The following is a 24873-nucleotide window of genomic DNA, read 5'->3' on the forward strand; positions in this document are numbered from 1 at the left end:
ATCATTTTAATCAATTAAGCAGTAGCCATTCATAAATTCCCTGACATTTAACTCTCTTCTGGTTGGCGCAGATGCCAATAACAAGTCGAGTCCTCATTTCAAACGGTTCAAAAGTTCAAGGTTACCTATAAGATGTGACGTCTGTGTTTGCGCCCCATAAGCAAATCCCATTGGCTGGCAGACGAAAGGGAGGGGCCATTGAATAGGACGTGTGGCTCGACTTTAACTTTCTGGTTTGTCTGTTCCCAAAGATGCTTGCCAACTGTTTAAATACTTGAAAACCTGGCAACATGCTTGCACTGATGAATAATGTCAGTCCCAGTTGACACGTTAGTTCGTGACATTGTTAAATATTATCTAAACCCCGGATTGCAAAATGTGTGCATGTGAGTAAAGAGGCGTTGATGGTTATCTGTAGGCAAGATAAAGTTATCAAAGATCAACAGGAAGCAGCCCGATCTTGCTTTCAAAATTAAAGTGAAATAAAATTATTTAATTAAACCCAAACTAGTTTGTATGTATGTGTTTGCTATTTTGTTTCATTTTGAAAGCATGCAATTATAACAGCAAATAGACTAAGGCCGCAATATTTGTTGTTAAAGCTTTTAGTCAGCTTTTAACAGACATGGAAAAGTTTAGGTTTCTTAGGCCCGCCATATTGTGAGTGGCAAGCTCTCTGAAATAAATGCAACTATTCTTGTAGACATGGTATTTATGTAGAAAGAAGTAGTATTTATAGTATATCTGTAATTTCTTATGTGCAAAATCTTATTATTTTGTATTATTAATTGTGATTTCAGGTCAAATTTTTGGAGCATTTGTGCAAAAATCATAAATGGATGCATAATGTGCATCCTTCATGTTGAAGGTCAGTTGGGATTACGCAAATATTTATATTTTGCTAAATGCCAGAATAATACTTTTTCAGATTATTTATATGTTTTGAAGTCAGAGATTAACATACGCTATGGCACTTCCACTCTTGTATCCTTCAAATTATTCAAATAATCTTTGTTTCACTGTACTGTATTCAGTAAAATTTAGCTCCATATTCAACAAATTATAAATATCTCTTGCAATAACTTTGGAAAACAAAAATACTTATACAGTACATTTAAAGGGAATTGCTTTTGTTTTACTATCATTTTTAGTGAAAACAATCCGGTCCCGCCAAATGATTGTGAATTAAATGTGGGTGTATTTTCAAACACTCTGCGAGGGTGGCAGAAAAATGTGAATATAATGTGAAAATAATAAATATTAAAATAACCGGTGTAACTTTTGGCATAAATTTGAATAATGACCAAATAATAAAGCAAATGAGTTAGAAAAGAGGCAGTGGATAAATATTGTTAAGACTTTGGTGTTAGTCACCGACAAAATACAACTTTATTATATAATTTATTGGAAATCAACTACAACTAGATCAACTAGATGCAAGAACCGCAATTCCTAGGCCTTTTTAAAAATAGTGCCCGTCACAATATGGCGGCGATGGTGACGGCCGGTGCTATTTCTCTGTTGTTTTTTGAAGGGGAACTAGCTACGGAAACCTTTAGCAACTGAAAATTGACTGCATAACCCAGGGCACTGTGTGATTATAGTAGATAGCGTCTGCTTACTTTGAGTTTTTATCGCTAACCCAGGCATTGTTGGCCGGCAAGTTAATCAGCCAATTGATTTTGAGCCAGATACAGCCAGCAGCGGCCATATGTTACATGTTACGCAATGAAGACGACAGTGACAGAGTGACTTCTCGCTGCTAAAACAAGCTAGCCCGGCTGCTAGCCTAGCTTCTCTCCACACCAAAGTTTGAGGTCTCATTTGCTAGTCGGTCGCCGGACAGCAGACTCCGAACCTGCCTCTGCTCGCATATTTAACACTTTATTTTATAGCCTCCTGTCTCCTCTTCCAATGGCTTTAGTCACGGCGGCGAGGCGGCTCGCTCAGGTTAGTTTACGGGAATATTCGCGGAGGAGCTCGGCGGTGCCGCGGGGAGCCTGGCAGCCGGCGGAGCGGAGTTTCACCACCGGAACACGGCCACTCAGGTGAGTTATTCACTTAAATATTTACTAACGGGAACGACGTGAGCCGCTTAGAGCGAAAAACGGAGGAAATGTTCCTGTATCTTTGCTGTAGACTCATATTAATCTCTATTGTAAGGGGTGGATGAAGTTGGTGTTTGATTCAGCTTAATTTGAATACAAAACATTGAGTGAATTATTTTTACAAAACTCTGCTGGTTTTGTGTGAAACATTTAATGTATGTGTGACGTCAAGTCGGGCACTTATGAAGACATGTCAGAGCTTGACTGGTGTTTTTTTAGGCGTGTAAAGTTTGAAAAAGTTGCCTTTTCAAAACCACCAAGTTTCCAAAACCACCAAGTTTCCAATAGCATTCCAGAGAAAGTCCTCTCAAATTTTCACTGTGAAAGACCCACAGAATGATCCTGCCACTACTGTGTCTCATGTTGGCAGCAGTTTGTTGGGAATGAAGTAAAGTTAGATTTTCCCTGCCGATTTTTCTTCAAGCCACTTAAGCCTTTTTAATACAATATGTGAAATTTATTAAAATATGCAAATAGATAAATCAATTCCTTTTTAAAATGATAAACAAAAATGCTTGATGATTTGTAACAAAAGATGCATATGCAGCTAAAAAAATACATTCAAATTAGATAGCAAAAGGTAAACTGTTTCTTTCCTTTATCTTAAATGCTAAATATATGTATTTTTTCAGTTTTGGCTTAATTTCTGCCCTGGAGCATGTTGTTCTTTCATCAAATTACCTTTTTTGAGTCCATATGCAATTAATCGATAATTAAATTAGTTGACGATTGTTTCAACAATCGATTAATCCAATTAATCGTTTCAGCGCAACAAGATTAGAAACCTGCTGGTAAATTTAACTTGTAATCTTTTTAAAATATCAAGAAAAAGTTGTAAAAATGAAATGGCACTTTAGTGGAAATCCAAAATGGCGTCCTGAAACCTGCAGTGCAGGAAAAAATGGACTCTAAAAACTGTTTATTTAGTTGATAAGTTAAGATGCTGACTCTACACACTGAAACAGCAAATAGTTTGGATTTTAGTTGATTGGCGGCGTCGTTAGAAAGCCTCCATCTGCCACAAGGCTGCACTGATCCAGGTTCGTGCTCGTGTGAAGGCTGCGTCCAGAGCTGAGCTCCACAGGGACAAACAGCGAGTTTAATTGTATAACGAGAGGCGAGAAGGCGCTCAGGGTGAAGGTTTGGCTCTCCCCAGCAGGCCGCTCTGACACACATGTCAGATCAGAATGTCCGGTTGTGACCATCCTGCGGATAACATGTCAAGGAATCCATGCTGTTGTCCAAAGTTGAACATTTCACTCGGTTGCACGTGTTTGGCCCGTAAAGGTCACGCAGTGCAGGGCAAAGCTGGCTGCAGACTTATAACCAGGGTTTCTGTTTTTTTTAAGCCGATTAGTCGGGGTTCTCCCTGGTCTTGAGACCTGGAGCAAGTCATCAAGTTTAAAGGTTCAGAGGAGGCATCTGAGGGCATCACTCATTCACAAATGGGATCACTTAACAAGGATTTTAAATTCACTTTACTAAAAGGATAGGAGGAGAAAATAGTCTCTAGGATGCTACTGTTAAAGCCTTGTTTTTCTAAATTTAAATTATGAAACAATATAAAAAAATATTTAAGCAACAAATAAATGCACAAGTTTAAATTCGTCCAAAATATCCAAACTAAGTCCGCATTTGAACTATTGTAGTGATTTATTATTATTATTAACTTTATTTGATGGGGACAGACACACATCGACATAATTGTAATATAAAAATTGTAAAATAATTGTGTGACCACTTTTTTATGAGTAGCAAAATTGTCGTAATTTTCTATTATTTCTGATAGATTGTACACCTTATTTTAAATGCTCGGAGGAAAAAGAACAACTATAAATGCCAGCATTATGCCTACGGAACCTTTGTGAAAGTCCATATTGCGTCTTTACGTCAGACCCAATATGGACGACAAACGATACACGATGTTCATTGCCGCTGCGCTTTTTCTGTATTTTTACAGGTTAGTGGTCAACTAAAAACTCAAAAATGTTCGCTGAAAATGTATTCAAACTGTGCGGTTGTTGGAGAAAGAGGCATAATGTCATTTATAAACAGTTTTTTACGTTCAAAAGAGTGTTTCGCTACGACCCTCTCGGTAGCGCAGTGCACGTTCGCAGGTTAATTTTCCCTTCTCAGTGTCTGACAGGCAGGCCGCTGGTAGCGGTGGATCAGCTTTGCCCTGTGTTTTATCTTACAGGCATACTGCCAGGTTAAACTGGAACAGATTTACTCCACACTAGCAGAAGTTTGTAAAGATGTGTTATGTGTTTAACTATGTGATAACTAATTGCAAAGAAATAAGTGTCAAGGAAAATTATTTTGCAAAGCATGTTCATTTTTCTAAGGCTAATTTATTAAATTGAATACAAGTTCATATTTTGTGTAATTTTTGTGCAGGCTAACTTAAAAAGTGAGCTATTATTGTTGCAGATTAATTTTCTAAACTACAGAAAAGTTATTGTATTGATGTACAAATATGAAAATTTGAACTCTGCCAATTTAGTTTAGAAGAGTATTTAAATATTGAGCTAAAATGATGGCTGAAACTGTCAGCTAAAACGTTTGGATTTTTTTTGCATTTAGCTAAAATCTAAATTCAACCAAATTGAGAACATTCATGCTAATGAGGAGGGAATGTACATTTCTCAGCATTCAAATGTGAAAGAAGCAAACTGTATGGAGAGTCTCCTGCCTGTTTCTGAGCTGTTGGTCCTGATCACACGTCAGTCGTTCAGATCCTCTGCTTAGTTATTTTAATGCATTTACACTAATTGGGACTTGTTGCTCAGCTGGTGTTTCTCAGAAGCGCTCCTCTTTGCAGTGATTTGATGGAAGCCGGCTGTTTTCCTTGGTTGGCTTCAGTTCTTTTACTTTTTCTTGACCTCATAGCTTCGTCCAAAAAGGTTCAAGGATAATATTTGTGTAATTTGCTTGCTGCACTTTGCTGGTTGCAGAAGAAACTGCATGTTTGGTGCAACACACTTGTGAATGCATGCTTTGTCCAAGTCTGCATTTAAAGGATTTGTTTGTTTTGATGAAGTTTTAGAGCCGATTAATCTATTATTCAACTAATTGTCAATTAGTAATCGACTAATTATTAACTAACGTGTACAGACGCTAAATGCGGTAACTTGATGAAAAAACAACAGAGTAGTAATTAAATCTGAACTGTATGAATAAATATACATATTTTGCATTTAAGATGGAGAACTTTATATACGTAAACAAGTGGCAGTTTCAGCTTCACCTTGTTCAAACTATGTAAAATAAAATCTCATATTAAGAACCTTTTTCTATACAGTTACTAATAAAGATTAGTAGACAGCATTCTTAGCTACTGTACAGGATTATCACATTTTAGGGAATAAAATGTATTTTGACTATAAAAAGGAATTGAATTATTTTTTTGTTTACATGTTTTATTGTATTATGTCAAAAATCAAAATAATATGGCAATTATTTTCCTGATTTTAATTGTAATAAAATAGATAATTGTTAGCTGTCTCCTTAGTATTTATGTTTGTATACACACAAACAGAAATGTAGATTTAGGAGAGTTTTCCCCTGTTTTTTTTTCCTCTCATTTTGTCTTTCTTGTGTTTTTGCACCATACTTGCTTAGGTTTGTTTATTAACCTTCAGCAGAGCTCGATACTTTGTTGTTTGGCTCCAGCTAGCATGCTTAGTTAATGTAGGAAATTGTTGAAAATATTTGAGTAAAATAAAAAAAACCGCTTGGTGTGATGTGTTTAGATAATTATGTGAAATTTTCAGGTCGGACAGCAAGGTGACGGTCCACTTCATCAACCGGGACGGGGAGAAGATCACAGTGAAGGCCTCGCCTGGCGACTCTCTGCTGGACGTCGTCATCAACGAAGACCTGGACTTTGACGGGTTTGGTAGGAAAACACCACAGATGAATATTGATGATGTCATGGCGAGCAGACGGCGGGATGAAGGAGCTGCTCTCTGGGTTTCAGGAGCGTGTGAGGGAACCCTGGCCTGCTCCACGTGTCACCTGATCTTCGACGAAGAGATGTACAAGAAGCTGGGGCCGGTCACAGACGAGGAGATGGACATGCTGGACTTGGCTTACGGCCTGACCGATACGTAAGGAAGCACACGAGACGCAACGGGAATGTTTTATTTCATCACTTCATAAAACACATTTTAACACAAGAATCAATTATATTTCTGCTGTGGATAAAATAGTGGATCAACTTCACCGTCAGCTCTGGAAGAAATTAAGAAACCAAATGATCATTTTCTCTGGTTTTACTTTTTATAGGTTTATGTTTGAATAAAATGAACATTATTCTTTTATTCTATGAATTACTGACATGTCTCTGAAATTCAAAGCAAAAATTAAGTTTTTATTTGCAGAAAAATCACAAAACAGACGCAGCGCTTTCAGACCTCAAACAAGTTTAAATTCATTTAGAAATAACAATATTAATGTTTTAACTCAGGAAGAGTTCAGAAATCCATATTTGTTGATGAAAGCATAAATTTAAATAGTGTTTATTATGGATGTTTTTGGTCTATTTTAAATATGCAGTTATAGAAGAATTCACTCCATAGAAATAGAAAAGTGTGTATTTGAAATTGACTTTGTCTAGTTTAGTAAATTAAGCAAATAAAGTAGTTAAATTTGATTAAAAAGTTGTAAATTTCTGCCAAAAAAAACTGAGTTGAATTCACAAATGTAGAAAAGAATGTCAAATTATTTTTAGTTTAGTAAATTTCTGAGTTGCAAAAGGTGAAAATTGTCAGTGTGTGAAACTAAAATTTTGAAGTTTTTGGGCTGAAATTTTCTACTTTTCATTTTTTTGTTGTCCTAAGATGTTGTTGATTTTGCACGTTTGCTCTTTCAAGAGAAAAGCTTCTAATTTTTATTTTTTCTTGGGTTTATTCTTCCCAGTAATAATAACCAGATTCTTTTAAACTGTTTCCTATATTTAGTCAAGTTTAATAGGGTGAAACATTTCAGTAAACGTTTGTGAATAAACATAATTTTACCTTTTGTTAAAGGTTGGTTAAAAGAAGACAAACACTGTGTCTTGTACTTTACATTTTCTATTGTGAGAAAATGAGAAATTTTGGACAAAGAAAACAGGACCTGGGTGTAAATCCTGCTCCAACGCTAGTTGTTGTTGTTTGGTGAAATGTGGAAGCTGAAGTTGAATATTGTGTATTTATTGCCCTGCTGCAGATCTCGTCTGGGTTGCCAGATCTGCCTGACCAAGTCTCTGGAGGGCATGGTGGCCAGAGTCCCAGAGAGCGTCGCAGACATCCGGCAAACCAAAGACGGCTCCGCTTAGACCGGGACGCGACGCGAACACATAACGGTGGGTGGAAATCAGCCTCGCCGCAGACTGCCGCAGAACCACCGTCCAGTTTTTATTTTGTTTTTATAAAACCGTTTTTCTAGAGTAAAATGCAAACTGTAACCAGAGATTTTACAGAAAGTTGTCTCTAGTATAAAATCAACTGTATTTATGAGTTATAAGCTGCTGTCTAGCTTAGTTGAATGTTTATAATCTGGCGTAATAATTTTAATCACCAAGAAATGCTCCTCAAACCAAACTTTGTCACGTCTGCAGGAGAAAATACAAAGTCAACATAAGATATTGTAAAAAAAAAAAAAAAAAAATGATTGCCTTAATATTAAATTAGTCCTAAATAGATCTATTTTATCAGACTGTACAGGACTAGAACACACCATGTATAAAAACTGAAATAAAAAAATCACCTTTCTAACAAGCAATTTCTGAATCAGAGTTTTCCTTTTAGCTTAGCTAATTTAACGTTTTTACTGTGCTTAGTTTTAAAACTGCAACATTGGCAACATAGAGCATGTAAGGAGAAATGGCCGTCACGAACTGGACATGTATCCACAGCAAAAATCTTTAAGCATTTCATAATGTTGCCCTCATGTAGAAATATTCAACTCTACATTTTTAACGTCGGTGTAATAATTTTTAAATAAGAGAACTAAAATATTTCTAGTTTATGGTTGTAATTTGGCAAAAAATGAAACCTTGCTGCTAAAGTTATGAGTCCAATGTGTAAAACTACTTTTCAGTCCAATTATAAGTTTAGTTATTGATAAAGGAAGGCAACAGCAGGTATTTTTAAAGTCATCTATAAAGATGGAAAACTACCCACTGGTATCACAATCTTAAACTCAAAGGCACTAAGCAACCGAAACTAAGAGCTGAAACTTGTCTTACTTGTTAGCAGAAGATGATTAGACTAATTCTAATGTTTATTTAGATGAATAATGTACGGCAGATGCTGTTGATGAATTTCAAACGTAAGACTCTTCAGCAAACAGAAGCTGCTCCAGATCGGGCTCCGCCGTGCCGTCGCTGCACCTCTTCAGCCACTCCCGCTGGCCCTCCGCCAGCGCCACCTCCTGGCTGCTCTGAGGGTTGCTGAGCGGGTGGGAGGAGAAGTAGTCCCTCACTGCCTTGGTGGCGCAGGGCGACAGGCAGAAACGTGCGTGCTGATCTGCATGGGTCGGCTTCAGACCCGGGTCGCTGGGCAGCCTGGTCCGGGTCAAGGCGGAGGCCTGATCGGCGATCCGTCGCTCTGGTTCTGAACCTCGGCGCCGAGTCAGCCGGCTGCTGCAGTCCTCTGCCGTTGGAGTTTTGGGCTGTCTGAACAGGGACAGAGCGGGTCTGCCGGGCTTGTAGAAGAACGGAGCTTCGCTCCTCTTTACGTTGACGTTGCCTCCAGGGTTGCTGAGCATGTTGCCCATCTGAACCGTCAGCGAAGATTCTGGCGGCCTGGCGGGTTTGGGAAAGCGAAGGCCGCCTGGGGTCCGGTGGAGCAGGGACGGGCTGGAGGGCGAGTCCTGCTGCGGGTTTTGGATGTTCCCTTTGTCTCCTGCGTCCTTTGAGCCTCGGCGGGACGTTTTGGGTTTAGCTTGGCTGTTGCAGGTTGGTTTAGTTGCTCCACCCTGTAGGCAGAGGGAGGTTAATCATTCACAGGCTTTCAGGATGTTTCAAATAAAAGCATCTTTTATTTTTCATAGTAGAGAGGAGAGTAATTATTCGACTGAAATAGTAGTTCATGTTTTTTGTCTTCCTCAGGTGTAAAAATGAGACAGAGGGCAGTTTCTCTTAGTCATTCTTCAAAGCAGGTAAGACAAGAGAACATGCCGTTTGTAGGGTTTAGAGTTAACAAACTGTGGTTAACGTAGATGTGGCTTTGTGTAGCGCTTTGGTTTTCAAATTTTAATGGAAGAGTTTGTATTTTCTTTGGTGACTTTGGTAGCTTTTGATTAGTAAGAAGGTTGATACAGATGAAAAGTGTTGTTGGTGTAGTTTATATTTCCAGTTTGTTACAAGTTGAGAGAGAAATCTGAATTAGACAGAGCGGCTCAATTGGTAGCATTGTTGTCTTTAGATGATTAATGATTGTTGGATAATTTATGTTTGGAGGAAACTTTTCAGTAGTTTGAAGTGAACCAGTTGTTTGTGTGACATTTGAAAGTAAAATCAAAATCCTTGATTAGATTTTGTTTTTGCAGTGCAAAGTGCAGCATCAGAGATTGTAAATCTAATCTGCTTTTCTCCATGTTTATGTTTTGTGTGTCACCAAACTAAGTAGAATTGGTTGTCATGTGAACCTTAAGATGTTTTCATTATTGGTTTGTGTGAGTTTAGGCTAGTATGTATGATTTTGTAGTATTTTCTGATTGATTAACAAACATCTGGCATGTTCTCTTGTGTGTTTCTGCTTTCTAAGTGGTAAATCAAACAGTCAAGTTTAGTAAATACAGACTCAATTTATTAGGGCAGTTTTAGTTTGTCAGGCTTGTTTCCTTTGAATCAACACACTTGAATCTTATGATGCGTTTCAGGTGGCGTGCCACCTTAGAGAGGGTCGGATATTTGAGTGCATCCTAAGAGCCATCCCACATATTCACAATACTCTTATGATGCACTCAAATATCCGTAACTCCACCTGAAACGCATCATGAGGTTCAGGTGTGTTGATGGAAATGAAGCTGAAGACATTGATGCTCAGTTTCTCCTCACCGCCCGCTTCTCCTCCTCCTCCAAACTCTCTTGCTGAGTCAGCGAAAGCCTCCTGTCCTTCTTCAGCCAGGAGTTAGGGTGGAGGCCCATGCAGCCTTTCAGCGCCCCCTTGTGGAGAGCCTCTTTAGAAGACACAGCCTGTAGATGCGTCGGTTTGGCCAGGTTTGAGTTGGTGGGATCCGGAGACGACAGAGTGGACAAACTGACCACACCCGTCATGTCGCCACCTCTGTTTGACCTTCCACCCAGCTCCTCCTCTTCCTCCTCACCAGCAGATATGTAGGGACAGAACCTGGCAGCGTAAGCTATAGCTGGCTCGGAGCGGCGCCGCCTCTGGGAGCGACAAGCTTCCAGGGAGGGCGACGTCTCAGCAGCCGGGGCTTCTGCGTCCTGGTCGTAGTCGCTGAACGTCAAGATGGAGTCCAGGCTGCTCTGCAGGGCTTTGGGTCGAAGAGGCCGTCTGCAGAAACCCGGAGAACCTCCACTGCTGTCGTCCAACTCGTTCTCCAAACTGTCGTAGGACGAATCGGTCAGAGGGTAAACCCAGGACTCTGCAACCACAAGAGAGTTGGGAGTAAATAACTCAGGAAACATGATAATGGGGGAATTTTTCTGCCATAATTTGAGAAAACATATTTTCAGCCTGAAAGCAGATATGTGTCAGATATGATAGCAAAGTTTAATTAATGGCTCTCGGTCTACAGGTGTGACGACCTGCACAATCACATCTGTAATGACTGGTTTAATTACATTATGTGCAACAAGTATATAATTATCTGAGGTGTACTGAAGTAGAACCTGTCCAACTTATTACAAATCATTATCAACCTTTTCTCTTTCTGACAGTCTGAAGAGACAAACCGGTGTCTGTAGGGCAGATGGGCTGGTGCAGTCAGTGAAGTGCTGAGCTTTGAATCCAGTGATTGTGGGTTCAAACCCTGGTTGTGGTAAATGTCTTGGTGTAAAAATATGCTTTTCCTGTTTAACTGTTTTTTTTAATCAATCTATTTTTACTCCAGAAATGCACCGATTTCAGAGTTTTTTGCTGATACTGCTGATTTTTAATTTTCTCTGATTTTTGCAAAAAACCAGGTTTGAACCCACAATCACCAGATTCAAAGTGCAGCACTTCACTGACTGCGCCAACCAAGCTGCCTGTTAGACGGTCAGACAGCTGAAGAGGACCTTGAAAAAAATGTTGACAATGACTTGTAACAAATTGGACAGGTTTAGATCGTTCATAAGTGATTTGATTCTTTTGAACAAAAGCCGTTCAAAAGAATCAAATCACTCATAAACTTGACACTTTGCTTCCTCTGATCATTTAAGTTGTTTTCTATTTATTGACCCAGTTTTAAGCCATTATTTCTAAACACGGTAAGCTAACTATGAATCACACTTTCAGCTTACGTCACAGTTAATTTAAAACGTTTCTACCTGAGGCGCTCTCCTCGCTGCTGCGTCTCCGTGGCAACCCCCCGAACATGGCGGACGGCTCCTGCCCCAGGATCTGCTCACAGTGATCGATCATGAACCTGACCAGCTCACACACCTGCAGCACAGGAGGAGAGAAAATAAAAACTTTGAAACCAACAATGGATAAAAGGCATTTCTGACATTTTTAAGAAGATTAACCTACATTTGAAAAAGTCAAACTTCTACATTTAAACCTTTCAGCCTCTGAAAGCCTGCTGTGGTTTAGAAAACTCAAAGTTTCTCCAGATTGCAGCTCCACAAACCAAACTAGCTGCATTGTTAGTCCAAATTCTCATAAAATCCAGATCTCACCTTTTTAGTTCCTTGTCCCTCCGTCTCCGGACTGCAGGGCTCTCCGGGGGGCCACAGCAAACTGGGAGCGATGCACACGGACAGATTGAAGGACGTCATCTGGTTCTCCTGAGCGTTGGCCTGGACGGCGTGCAGCACAGCCAGCAGGTGGCGCAGCAGCAACGCGTTCTCCTTAGCCAGCCGACTGATCATCCTGCAGAGAGCAGATAAAACCGTCACTCTGAGTTTGAGTCTCAGTTCAAACATGGAGGAGCAGTTACCTCTTCACGTCTTGGACCTGTTCTTCCTCATCATCCTCTTCCTCCAACACATCCATCCATTCCTCATAGACTTCACAGCCCAATAGGCTTCCTGGGATTCTGCGCAGGAAATCCTGAAAAACAAAGTATTACTCAGAGGAATGACAACTAGTGTAGACTCTCCCAGCACACACAAACCAGTCTTTCTCTAACTTTGGTCCATAGGCGCCCCCTAGTGGTCCGTAAGGTACTGCATGTAAACAACCATTTATTTCCTTTGAAATGAGCACAAAGCGTGATGCTACAGCTAGCTTACCGAAGGATTGTGTTTAAAAACAATTGAGATACGACACAAATCTACCTCCTATGATTTCTATCTAACAAATCCAGGTTTGTTGTTGTTAGTGAAAGAGTTGTGAGTATTTCTGTACCTTGAAGACTCCGGCGATGATGAAGACGTGCTCTTTGGTGAGAGGAAGCTCAGAGTCTCCGCCGTCCAGAGACTCCCGGAGCTCTCTGACGGCCCGCGCCCCGGCCGACCTGCGGAATATCCCGCGGGTCCAGCAGCCCTCATGGTACAGGAACAGCAGCATGTCCTGAAAACAGCCACAACTTTGATTACTGTTCATAAAAATCTGATTTACAACAACAAATATGTTGCACATAGAGGTTTGCAACATCAAATATTTCAAATTAAATAAAAATGTTCATTATGAAGTCTAACAAAAATACACATTTTAGGAATTTAATAAGCTAATTAACTAATTAGTAAACATCTTTAGTTAAATGGTCTCAGTTTAGTTCTGCAAGTTATATTTAGGGTTTTCATTCTAATCAACCTTACAATAAATAAATATTTGAAATATGTGTAATGATTAATTGGAATTACTGACAGAAATCAACTTTTCCATAATATTCTAATTTCATGACCAGCACCTGAATGAGTATAAGAAGAGACGTCAGCCAATGTTCAATGTGAGAAATAAAGCAAAACTTTACTTTACAAGATGAACTTTACATTTTATAACCAAATACAAAGACATGTTTCACTAAATATAATCATTCTTGTTGAATTGAAGAGGAAAAAAAGCCTCCAATCACCCACTACTCAATGTGATGAATGTGTGAAACAACTTTGGTCCTATTAGTGAATAAAATTAGCTCAACTTAAAGGTTGGATGTCTAAACATTCTTCAGTGCTATAGGAGGAGTTTTCCACTGTGTGTGTGTGTGTGTGTGTTGGCCTCCGCTCACCATGACTGGCTTGGGCAGAGCGTCGTCCACGCAGACGGAGCTGAGCGGCCGGCCGAACAGGCGACCCGGAGCGTCTCCGGCGGGCGCTGGCTCGTTCAGGTGAGACGCCGATCCTCTCCAGAAGGCCCAACCCACGAGCGAACGCCGCCTTCTGAACGACTTCTGGGAGAAATCTGAAACGTTCCAGAGAGGATCCTCAACGTTGTTCTGGTTTCTACAGAACGCCGGCAGGAAGTGGAGAAACACGGCGTACCTGTGGGCGGGTGGTGCTGAGGGGGTTCTGCAGGGCGGGGCTTCAGGATGAACTGACACTGCTTGTACACCTGCATCTGCTCCACCTGCATGGCCATCTGTCGGTCAGCAGGGGGCGCTGCGGCGTCCCGGCAGCCTCCTCCCTGAACCGCTGAGCTTTTCACGTGACTCATCTGGATGCTGAAGGGAAACTCATGACCTGAGGAGACGACAAAACTACACTGTAAAACTGAATCTTACCAAACTTAATGCACATTCCTTAGTACACTTGAAATAAGACAAAACTAACTTACAAGTAACATTTCAAAAAGATATAGGAGCTTATTTTAACTCTAAATCCTTTGTATTGATGAAAAATTACTCAAGATATTTTTCCCATGTTATAAGTGAAATAATTCACACTTTATCATCCATTTTAAGAAATTATTTACTTAAAACAAACTCCTATATCTTGGTGAAAGGTTATCTATACGTTAGTTTTGTCTTATTTCAAGTGTACTAAGAAATTTGCACTAGAAACGAGAAAAAAAAAATACTCTAAGATTTTATGTTTTTGCAGTGTAACTAATATGCTGATCACAGTTTTTTAATTTTCTTGAATCTTGCTTGACTTTTCTGTCAGGAAACAGTTTGAGTGGCACGAAGACGTCATTACGTTTTGACTCAACGATGCTGCTAAAAACCTGCTAATACAGCCGTCGCTGGTGAGCCAGCCAGATTTTGCATCCATAATCGCCAGTTGTAAATTATCAGCAGTTATCTGGACCATTGGCTTAATTTAGCTCTACAACTCTATAAAATATATCATTTTCTGTTATGTTTCATGGTGGCTTTAAAAATGATTTATAATGGAGTTATTGAAACCTGAAATCTGTTGCAGAGTAAAGGAGCTGAATGAGTGTGTAGCTCACCAATCAGAGGGTACGGTGTGTTGTCCCTCTTGGAGACGACCCACAGCTGGAAGTCTTTGACGTTTCCCTGACAACGACACATAAACAGTGAGAGGTTTAAGGTCCAACAACAACAAACGAAAAAAAAATCCTTCTGTCTGTCTGCAGCCAGACAGACAGACAGAAGGATTGGGCTGATCAGCATCTCTAACTTTACTCACTATGATGCCGAACTGCTGCAGTGCCAGGCGGATCACCTCATTGGCCGAGTCCCAGTTGCTGACAGGAAGTGTCTTGGTCTGATCAGAGGGGTCAGAGGTCAGGAGAGGATCAGCGTACTGAGACAGGATCGTTGAGGCGTTACGCTCAAACTCACGATGGCAAAAGTGTTCAGCCCCTTCCCGTAAACTCTCAGAGGAATCGTCTTCGGCTCCTCCTTCTCTTTCTCTTCTTTTATCCGACTGCAGAGGCAAAAAACAAATAAATTAAAAACCTGATCAAATCTGCTGATATATAAAAGCTCAATCAATGCTCAGTAAAAGTATTTCACCTCTTGAGGAGGGAAAGCCATCTCTCCTTCTGTTCAGCTGAGCTAGAAGGAAGCATGAAGAGCATTAACAGCTTAAACACAAATATTAACAAACCCTGTCGAAAATTATGAAGAGCTCAAAATAAACGTGACATTCAGGTGATAATTAAGAACTGCATTAACCAGGAATGTTAGTCCTCGATTAACGAGTCAATATAAATGGGATTTTCTCTTTTATCACAAAGAGAAAAGAGAAAATAACATCAAGTTACATTTTTCATAATATGCTGAATTTTAAAAATATGTCAGCTGAATAAACAGAAAATTGTGATTTTTCTCAGATTTATAAAATGTAAAAAAACAGGAATTTCTTCAGTTTCTCAATAGAAAAATTAAGAATAAAACATGTGAAACATTTAATTCCACATGAACAGAAATGTTCATACAGAAGAACCGCCTGTCATTGAACTTAAAAAAATTAAAATCTTTGCTCTTTTTACATCATGTTAACATTTTTTATTGTGATGCTGTTTACCTTCCTACAGAAGAGAGTTTGGGCCACAATTCAGACTTTCTTCTTAGAAGCAAAATTGCTTAAACTGTTTAAACATAATCAGATAAATCTAATCTTAAAACTACCAAAACTTTTTGGGACAGTCTGGACAGTCAAATAACATTTATTTGAACTTTGACATCGACTGAGATCAAATTAGAATTCTAAGGAAAAAAGCCACAATTTTGGCCCTAATCCTCTTCCGCAGATGAAGATTAGGGCCTCATCTACGGAAGAAAATTGTGACATAAAGAACAGAAACATGATGCCACAAGCACGGCTGATTTTGAGGGCTGTTGTGAGGCGTTTGTAACCCTAACAGGACCTTTATGGACCGTTCTGGACAGCAGTCCGGTTCTGTTCTGTCATCAGAACAGGCGGTTCTCTTCCCAGCTGGGTTATTTGTAGTTTAATAGGCTGCAATGTGTTCATTCTTCATCCTGTCTGCTCTGTGTTTCATCGACATTTAAGGTGTGCTTTGCAGCATCGCCAGCATATTTCATCTGTTGAAATGTAAACACAGCCTCCTCAGACCTGTGCAGCTCAGGCCCAAATTCTGATGAGCTCCTCTGTTTGTCATCGTCTACGGAATCCGTGTTGACACCATAAACGTTTGGATTTTTGGTTTTCGCTGTAAATGTGTGTTACCTAAACAGAGCCACGCAGTTCCAGGTGGGCCAGCCCATGACGAAGCTCCGCTCCGGGTTTGTGCTTCCCTCACACACCTCGTCCATACAGCCCGCCGTCCACGTCTCACACACGCGCACCTGGACTTTCTGCTTGAAGTTGTTGGCTGACCTGGAGACGCAGATATCACACATGCTGATGATCGATGCCACAAAACACATGAAAAAGGCACACTAGCTACTGGTGCTCACTTGGCTTTGGCGATCACCAGAACGTCGCTGAAGAGGAAGAGGTGCCGGTCCTGGGTCTGCATGCCCGTCTTCAGCTGAGCGTGTCCGTAGAGAAGGAAGAACCTTTCGGAGCTGGTCAGGAAGGACTGGACCAGTGGACAGGTTTCTGGGCACACGGGGACCGAGACGCTCTCTCTGGAATGAGAACAAACAGGAAGTCCCCTCATGAACTGTGGAGAAAGTGAGTTCTTCCTGCTGGAGGTGAACCGTTCGCCAATCACCGATCTTTAATCTGACCTGCCAATTCCGATTTTGCCCAAAACTTTTTTTTTTTGTCTGAAATTTTGCAAAATATAACCAGATAGTCACTGAGTTGGTAACAATGTGCAGGCGTGACCTGGTGGGCGGGGTTAGAGGTCAAACCTCTCACTAGAGAGCAAAAGAGGAAGGTGGTTGATTTCAAGACCTTTGCCGAGGTACATTCTTATCTTCATGTGTGAGTATCAGCCGATAACGATCTCCCAAAATGAAGAACATCGGCGCCGATAAATCGTTGCATCCCTACTTCCTGCTGCTTCAGTTTCTCATATAAATCCCTCCTCTGATCAGCTCTTTAAAATCAATACTGCAGCCACCGACTCTGATCCGAAGACAGAAAATAACTGTAGTCTGGTCTTTCATAGGTTCTTAAATTATTTGAAACTGAATCAAATCGACGAAGCAAAAATGGAAAAGCAATGTGTTCAAAACTAAGTACACCCTATGATTAATCAACAGTGATGTGAATTGGAGTCTAAAATACTTTGCTTACTACTCCACTCCCGGGCTTCACACTTGCTGAGATGTTATAATATAAGGTTTGCTGCTGTGCATTATGGGTAACCATCTACTTTGGTCTTATTTGTCTTAACAACGCTGATGCCTTACCTATAAACTGAATTGTCTAGTAGCACTTTGGTTCAAGGCAAAAATATGTAATAGGGTTTAAGGAATTAGTTTGAAGCATTGTTATTAATATTAAACTCATTCACATAATAAATTGGGAGATAATTAGAGTGTCATTGAAGATTTCTAAACCTGCTGAACTAACTGATTGGTTAGTTCAGCAGTGTGTCCCTCCCCCTGCAGGAGCATTTTAATTAGGTTACTTATTCTTCACTTTCACACTCCATATGTCCAAAGCTGCTCTCTATTAATAGGCGCCTGATCCTTGGATAAGTTTGTCAACAGCAGGATTATCAATTAGAGTGGATCTAAACACTCTAATTGAGGTGTGAGAGTCATTTCAAACTCCGCACATGTTTGTGTTAATCAGAGCGAAGGCGTATTACATCAATTCACATCTGTAGGCAGCCTTTACTAGAGGAAAGCAATTTATTCCTCCAAATACGCTACAGCTGCGTTCACACTGCAGCCGGAAGTGACCCAATTCCGATTTTTTTCCTCTTAATGCGATCTGAGCTTTTCATGACAGTCTGAACACAGGCAGTACTTTTTTCGAATGCGACCCATTTTATCTTTTCAAATATGACCCGACTCTGTACGGCATTCTTCTGACCTGAACATCATTTACACTCGACAAATATCACTACCCCACGTCGTGATACGCACAAGCGGGTAGAAAAACAACAACAATGGCGGACGATAACGAGGATATGATGGCTCTGGTCGGAGAACAACTTTAAAATCATATGCTCCACCGCTAGCATCTACGTTTACTTACGCTAACACTGGGCACCCCTTTAAGGCGGTTGGTAAAACACTGAGCACGTGCTCAGCTTACGCCGTCAGAACGTCATATGCGTAGCAAAAACTGACGGCGTTATCCGTCATACAATGGCAATACCACATGCTTTTATTTAATCACCAACATATCATGACGTAGAAGTTAAACCGTCACTCGGGATGTCATACACTGTATTAACAACTGTATGACATCCCGACTTAGCGGTTAGCTTGTCAGACCATCATCAAATAACATTAAGGCGAGTTTTATACGGGGCTTGGTTTGTAGTTGACTGTAGCTAAAGCTAGCCCTTGGTTTAAAAACACTGAAACTACGACAGAGCATATATGTCCATCTAGTTATCACTGAAAATAATTTATTGACTTATTTTTTTTGTCGTGTCTTGTGGCATATGCTGAACTGACAGCTCCTCTAAATTTTGCGGACGTCTTAATAAGCATGCATCCCTGCATGTTTGCTATTCCACAGGTATGCTGATCTGAATACAGATTGCATATGTTGGAAGTGTGAACGACCAAGGTAAAATAATCCGATTTGACAAAATATCGGAATTGAGTCACTTCAGGCTGCAGAGTGAACGTAGCCTAAGTGAACCAAACGACAGAAATGGTAACTTTGACTGTACCTGGACAGAGTTTTGGACCTGGTGAGAGCCTTGGTGATGACCAGCGACGGGGCGGACTGACGCCGGTAACTCTGAAACTTTGTCTGCTAAAAACAAACAAACAAACACAGGAGTCAAACAGAGAGGAATGGTTTTGAAATAAATACATGTTGATAGAAATATTGGCATTTTCCTTCCCATTGAAGGTATGCCAGCCCCAGTGTTTGGCTGTTTCTCCTATAGCTACTCCTCCCAACAACTCTGTTGTTTCTCTCTACTGTCGCCCCAGGATCAGGTGCTGTCGCTACAACAACTCAGCTGGATTTCTTTAAAGGAAATATTTGCTTAGCATTAGGTGATCGACTGAATTTGTATTATTGCATAACAGAATGTAAATACGACACAATTGCACCATACCAACGAAGATTAAATTGATTCCATTCAAATTGGACCTGGTTTGGTTCCGTATAATAGCACAAAAATTGTATGTTTGTTTTGTTAAGCGCTTTGATGTTAAATTACTTATGCAATGGTTTGTTGTGTTTTTTTTTTTTTCATATAATGCATGAAATTCAATTCTCACACAGCAGCAGCAAGTTAAAAAGCAAGACACAACATCCGGTCATCTGACTGAACTTTTACATATTTCCAGATCGTTGCTGCACTGAAGCCCGGCAGCTGCGGCTGGCAGCCATACTGGTATCCTATTATCTTTGTGTCCTTACAGGGATCAATAAGTTTCATTTAATCTAATTGTGAAAGGCTTTGGGAGACTAATGCAGGGGGAACAAACAGCCATTACGTAACCATAATTTCTTTCATTGTACATCAGATTAACCCACTTACTGGTGATCGCCTGATGCAGAACTGATGCACAGCGAAACGGGAAACTGTTCACCCCCTGGAGCGTTTCCACATTTTGTCACATTATGACCACTAAGAGTCTTATTGAGATTTTATGTCACAAATAAACACAATGTAAATGGTTAAAACTAATACTTGCCCCACTTTTCATAAACCATGATTATTTTTTTTTCTTACACTCTGCAGCCATAAACCACTTTGTGTTGGCCTAACATGTAAAATCCAAATAAAACACATGTAAGTTTTAAAGTGAAAAAATGTGGAAAAGATGAATACATTCCTTAGCATAGCGGTGACATTTCTGATTGCTTTAGAGGGGAAAAAATTGAACTACCCTGCAAATATGGAGTCAGTTCTGCAAGTTTGGATTCATGTTAGTACTCAATAAGCAGGAGTAAGACAAGACGAATGGACGCGTTTGCAGATTTGTTTGCCCACAGCTGTAAACGTCTCCATGGAAACATAAAGTTAAGACTCTCTTTTTGAGCTCTAAGTTAAAAAATGACTCTAGAGTTAAAAAGTCCATCAGCAGAGAAAATACAGGGTAAGCTCTAAATCGTCTGAACTGACAGTCACATCCACACGTTTCTGTCGTTTCACTCGGTCGCAGAGCAGTGAAACATTCCTAACGCTCCAGCCACAGCATCACAATGTTCGCTTTCACAACTAAATATAGCCAAAAATATCCCAGTATGTAGATGATGCTCTGCTACAGAAACATTAACTGATTCTAGATCAGTTTTTATTTAACAGCAAACACTTCAGGTGGGTTTAGGTGAAACAAAGGATGGATATGTTTAAAAGCAGCTAAGGTACAGTAGAGGATCTATGATGCTGTGGGCCTGGATATCAATCTGTCAGGAAGTAAAACATCTAAAAGATATTTAAATTTTTTAAATGTTTTCAATAAAAATATGATGTCATCTACCAGGAAACTGAAATGGTTTCTCATTTAAACACAAATGAAGCCAAAATGGTCTTTTTAGCAACCAGGGTAGAATCCTATAGAAAGCCTTTATTTATTATGTGTAGTTCACATATCCTGATGCTCTGAGAAATGGAAAAGGTGAAAAGTTCTCAGAGGAAACGTGTTTGTTATCCAAACATCACGCTGCTCATGGAAGAAAAACCAAAAAGGTTTGACACTAACAGGGCAGGATTCACTGCAAACCTTTAAACTTTATTAAAATGTATCAATAAGTTCTGATTGAACTGTAAGGAAGTCGTTTTTGACACTGATTCTGATTGGTCAGAACCGGATCTTACATAAATGGATCTAAACTGAGCTTATTTTTAAGCAAATTGCTTTGAAACTGTATTTAACATTTAAATAAAACTGAATTAAACTCATATAATTCAAATCAGACTCTAAATTCTGATTTTCTTGTGGTTTTCTCATTACAGCTCAAACCTCTGAAGTCTTTAATAACGAGGCAACATCTGGATCCTATTATAGGAAACAAAATGATGCCAACAATTGGATTTTAATTGGAAAAATGGTGCATTGTTTTGGTTCCACCTCACAAGTATGTCACAGTGGACACCTGCCTATTGTGGATCCCAGAATTTTCTCTGGGATGTGACTCCAAATTATTCAATAAAATATATTTTTTTCCATATTTATCTCAATTATTTGACAAAAAAAACATACACCTGGAAAACAAAAATACGTAAGTAGTTGATACATCCGATGTTTGTCTTTGGTCCCAATTGGCTGCAACCCCAAAACCGGAATCAAGAAAGTAGCTGTGGGCGATATGGACTTAAAGTTTTATCACAATATTTTGTGGTACTATTGTAATAATGATTAAAATAGCAACAACACTATTACTTCTTTTTATGTGTCACAGCAATTAGAGCCCCAAACCACAAATACTGCTCTTGAAAAACATTCCTATTTGTAAAACACCAATTATATAAAGAAGCAGTTTAATGATTTTAATTGTTAATTGTAACTGTATTTTATCCTTTTTTCTCAATTATTGGTGCTTTCATTGAACATACAGTGAAGAAAATAGTAAAACAATTCCCTATAGGGAGTTTTTGGGATTTTAAACATCTTGGAATTTATAATGACAACGATAAATCAAAATTATTACCATCATAAGAAATTAATCTCGATAAGACTGTGAATATTAGCTTCTAATGCTAAGACAGCTTATTACGGTATATTTGGCGTTTGAACTATTAAAATAGGCAGCTATAAACATTTTTAGAAGGTTCGGATTTTATTTTTATTCCAGTTGTGCTCTCTAAGCAGGTCCATTGTATATTTTTCGTTCACGATCAAATAGATTAAAGTTTGTGGCGACAAAATGTGAAACTGCTGAACAGTCAGACCCAGATTCAGGAAATACAAATACCCTCTAATTACCCCCCCAGGTCGACCCTAACGCAGTTCCTAGAAGATGCCGGTATCACTTTAGTGAAAGTCCTGAACTCTAACCTACCTTCTGTCCCAACACACAGATACAACTCATTCATGTTTTAGCCAAGTGGCGCCACAACCAACAATATCAAACACAACATTTCAATTTTAAACTCCCCAGGCTGGAAATCTCACCCGTTTGTTGTCCTGCTGTCCGGCGCGGCTCAGGCCGTCCTGCTGTTGCTGCTGCTGCGGAGACATGTTATCCATTCAGTCCCAACGCCTCAGTGTCCAGCTGTCCATAGGTGACGCAGCGGGGAGAGAAATCCCATTAATAACCTCCGTGTCGTAAACACGCGAGACATTTCAGCAAAAACCAACTGAAACAAAAACAAAAACAAAAAAGTGGCGTCAGGAGAGAATCTGATCAACTTTATAAATAAAGTTAAAGGCAAAAGCAACACAGCTGACGTCCTTTCTCCCAGAGCGCCATCAGTGAGAGGCTCGGCTGTAACCACAAGCAACTCCTGTTTGGATTAACAGCCGCTGTGCCAATTCTTAATGCGTCTTTACGCACGGCGCGGAGGCGGCGCCGTGGCGCTGCAAAAAATAGGTCTCCACTATTTTTACCTAAACCGGCCCATTCAAATAGCCGATAATCAGATTGGAGCTACTGGGTCTGGACATCTTTACGAACAACGGTCTAAATCTGCACACGTACATGAAAAAACTATTAAAGTTATGAGGAAAAGTCGCGAACATGTCATTAAAACGACCCAAGATGTTTTCATTGCGTCACTTTACCACTGTAAACTTCAATGTTTTTATTTGGATTGTATGTGAAACAAACACAAAATATAGTCACGGAACAAAGATCAGGCGTTTTTCCAACATTTTTACAAATAAAAACGGAAAAATTAGGGATAACTGTAGGGACTCTGGTGCTCATAGACCGGTCAGGGAAAACGTTGTGGAGAAATTTAAAGCAGGTTAAAACAATTTCTCAAACATTAAACATCTTAAAGCTTAAAAATTTCTGTCGTCCGAGGGAAAAAAAGTACAAACCTACAGACAAGGCAGTTCACCTAATCAGAAGTAGCCAAAAGGCCAGAAGAGACCCTGGACTGTCAAACAGTAAACAAGAATAACACAAATATTTTTTATACCATGGCGCATTATAGAAGATAGAAAAAAAGAGTTAACCTCCATAAAACTAAAATTTTTTTAGATTAATCTCAGACCTTTACAGAAAAAAACTTGGAAATTTCTGAGTTTCATTTCTAATTTTGAAACTCATATTACCACAAGTGGCAATTTTTTCTAAGTAAGGTCATACATTTGCAAGTTTTTTAAGAATATTTCTCAAATTTACATTTTTTTTCTCAATCTCCAATTTCCCCCCCCCCAGAGATTAATCTCAAAGTTTCTGAGTTTCTTCTGGCAAATTTTCAACTTTTAAACCTCAGAAATGTCCTAGTTTTACTTCTAGATTGATCTAAAAATGTATTTTTTGCTATCTACAATGGCTCTACTACGCCGTTATCTTTACCTTTCCTATATTTCATGTTGCTCATTTACACAAAAAGCGTTAAAAAAAACTCAAGGAAGAATAATTCTGTAAGTCACTTTAATGTCAATCATATTAATAATCGATTATCTTATGTTGCCGATATATACGAGCAGAGCAGCATTTTAATCTCTGGGATTATATTTATCAATGTCTTGTAGCGCTGGTTTGATACGGGAAATGTACAGACAACAAAAAATCCACTGGACTGAGAACTGAATGATAAAATATGACAAAATGTGAAATTTCTGGGAACTGTTATGAACAGCACTAATTAGGAAGTAGGCTATAGTCGTTTAATGTAGGCCACTCGATCAAGTCTGTAAAAAGGCATCAGACAAGTTTCCGTTTTAAAATGAATATTCCGGAAAGCGTTTTAAAATAATACAAACAGCTGCTTTGCACTTTGGTTGAACAACAAAAACAAACCAATCTTCTTTCATAAACACAAGTGGGCCAGAAAGTGGGCTAAAGAAGAACGAGGCCACAAAGTGAAGAACAGAGAAGTATTCATTCCCCACGTTAAACTGGATCACTTCAATGATTAGCTCCCCTCCTGTTGGTAATGAACAGCCTTGGGCATGGCGAAGAAAAGTAACACGTCCCCCTTCACGTCTCCAAACATCCCTCCGTCTTCTTCTTCTTCTCCTTTGACGCATCAGTTTGACCCAGGAGGTTCTTTAAAGGTCAGAAGGAAATGTGATGTTTCACATGTAGCTGCTGCTTCGTAACATGAATTAGCCCTTTGTGTAAATAACCCAAAGATCGGCTAGAAAAAGAATTAAGATTTAATACAAAAAATAAGCAGTACAATAAATAATGTTTTAATCCATTTTATTCAGCAGAGAAACAATACAATTAATTTTAAATTATTAAAGTGACAACAAAACAGCTCAACATCGATGTCCCAAGTCCTGCTTGGTCCGGACGGCTTTCTGGTGTCAAATGAAACCAGTAAAAAATAAACCTTACCTGCATCTGCAGAAAAAAGCATTTTCCCCCAAACCAATTTGTTCGTTTTTATTTGTTTCTGCCACATATAAATGTTTCAGATTAAATTAATTCTAATATTAAAGATAAACTTTTATCAGGAGAAAATCACTTCATTTTTTACAGGATAAAAAATTATCCCGTCTTAGCTGCCAGATCTGTAGAAGTATTTTAACCAGAACCTGTCAGACGACATGAAGTAGGCTAATAGATGTA

The 24873-nt window shown here is 39.4% G+C and overlaps 2 protein-coding genes across 3 annotated transcripts; one reads left to right on the top strand and one right to left on the bottom strand.

The window, feature by feature from the left end:
* The first annotated feature begins 1534 nt into the window (after positions 1-1534).
* On the top strand, positions 1535-7874 carry LOC106927492 (adrenodoxin). The gene is made up of 4 exons (XM_015003117.2): positions 1535-2048; positions 5882-6006; positions 6088-6217; positions 7320-7874. Exons 1-4 carry the CDS (start codon positions 1915-1917, stop codon positions 7426-7428), a joined length of 498 nt encoding a protein of 165 aa, XP_014858603.1. The 5' UTR covers positions 1535-1914; the 3' UTR covers positions 7429-7874.
* LOC106927490 (rho GTPase-activating protein 20) lies at positions 6238-22787 on the bottom strand. 2 transcript variants are annotated; one of them, XM_088013422.1, is made up of 16 exons: positions 22296-22787; positions 18890-18972; positions 16539-16712; positions 16309-16458; positions 15129-15170; positions 14955-15039; positions 14800-14877; positions 14600-14666; positions 13690-13887; positions 13437-13609; positions 12614-12778; positions 12204-12316; positions 11944-12136; positions 11593-11707; positions 10156-10706; positions 6238-9071 (listed from the first exon to the last, which is right to left on the bottom strand). In XM_088013422.1, the coding sequence occupies exons 1-16, from the start codon at positions 22368-22370 to the stop codon at positions 8418-8420; spliced, it is 2916 nt and encodes a 971-aa protein (XP_087869548.1). In that variant the 5' UTR covers positions 22371-22787; the 3' UTR covers positions 6238-8417. The 2 variants fall into 2 exon arrangements, with proteins under 2 accessions (XP_087869548.1, XP_014858595.2); XM_015003109.2 differs by having other exon boundaries at positions 18890-18975.
* Between the last annotated feature and the right edge of the window lie 2086 nt (positions 22788-24873).

This window comes from Poecilia mexicana, unplaced genomic scaffold (assembly GCF_051168715.1).
Source record: "Poecilia mexicana isolate PSO_F unplaced genomic scaffold, ASM5116871v1 scaffold_2, whole genome shotgun sequence".
Lineage (NCBI taxonomy): Eukaryota > Metazoa > Chordata > Actinopteri > Cyprinodontiformes > Poeciliidae > Poecilia > Poecilia mexicana.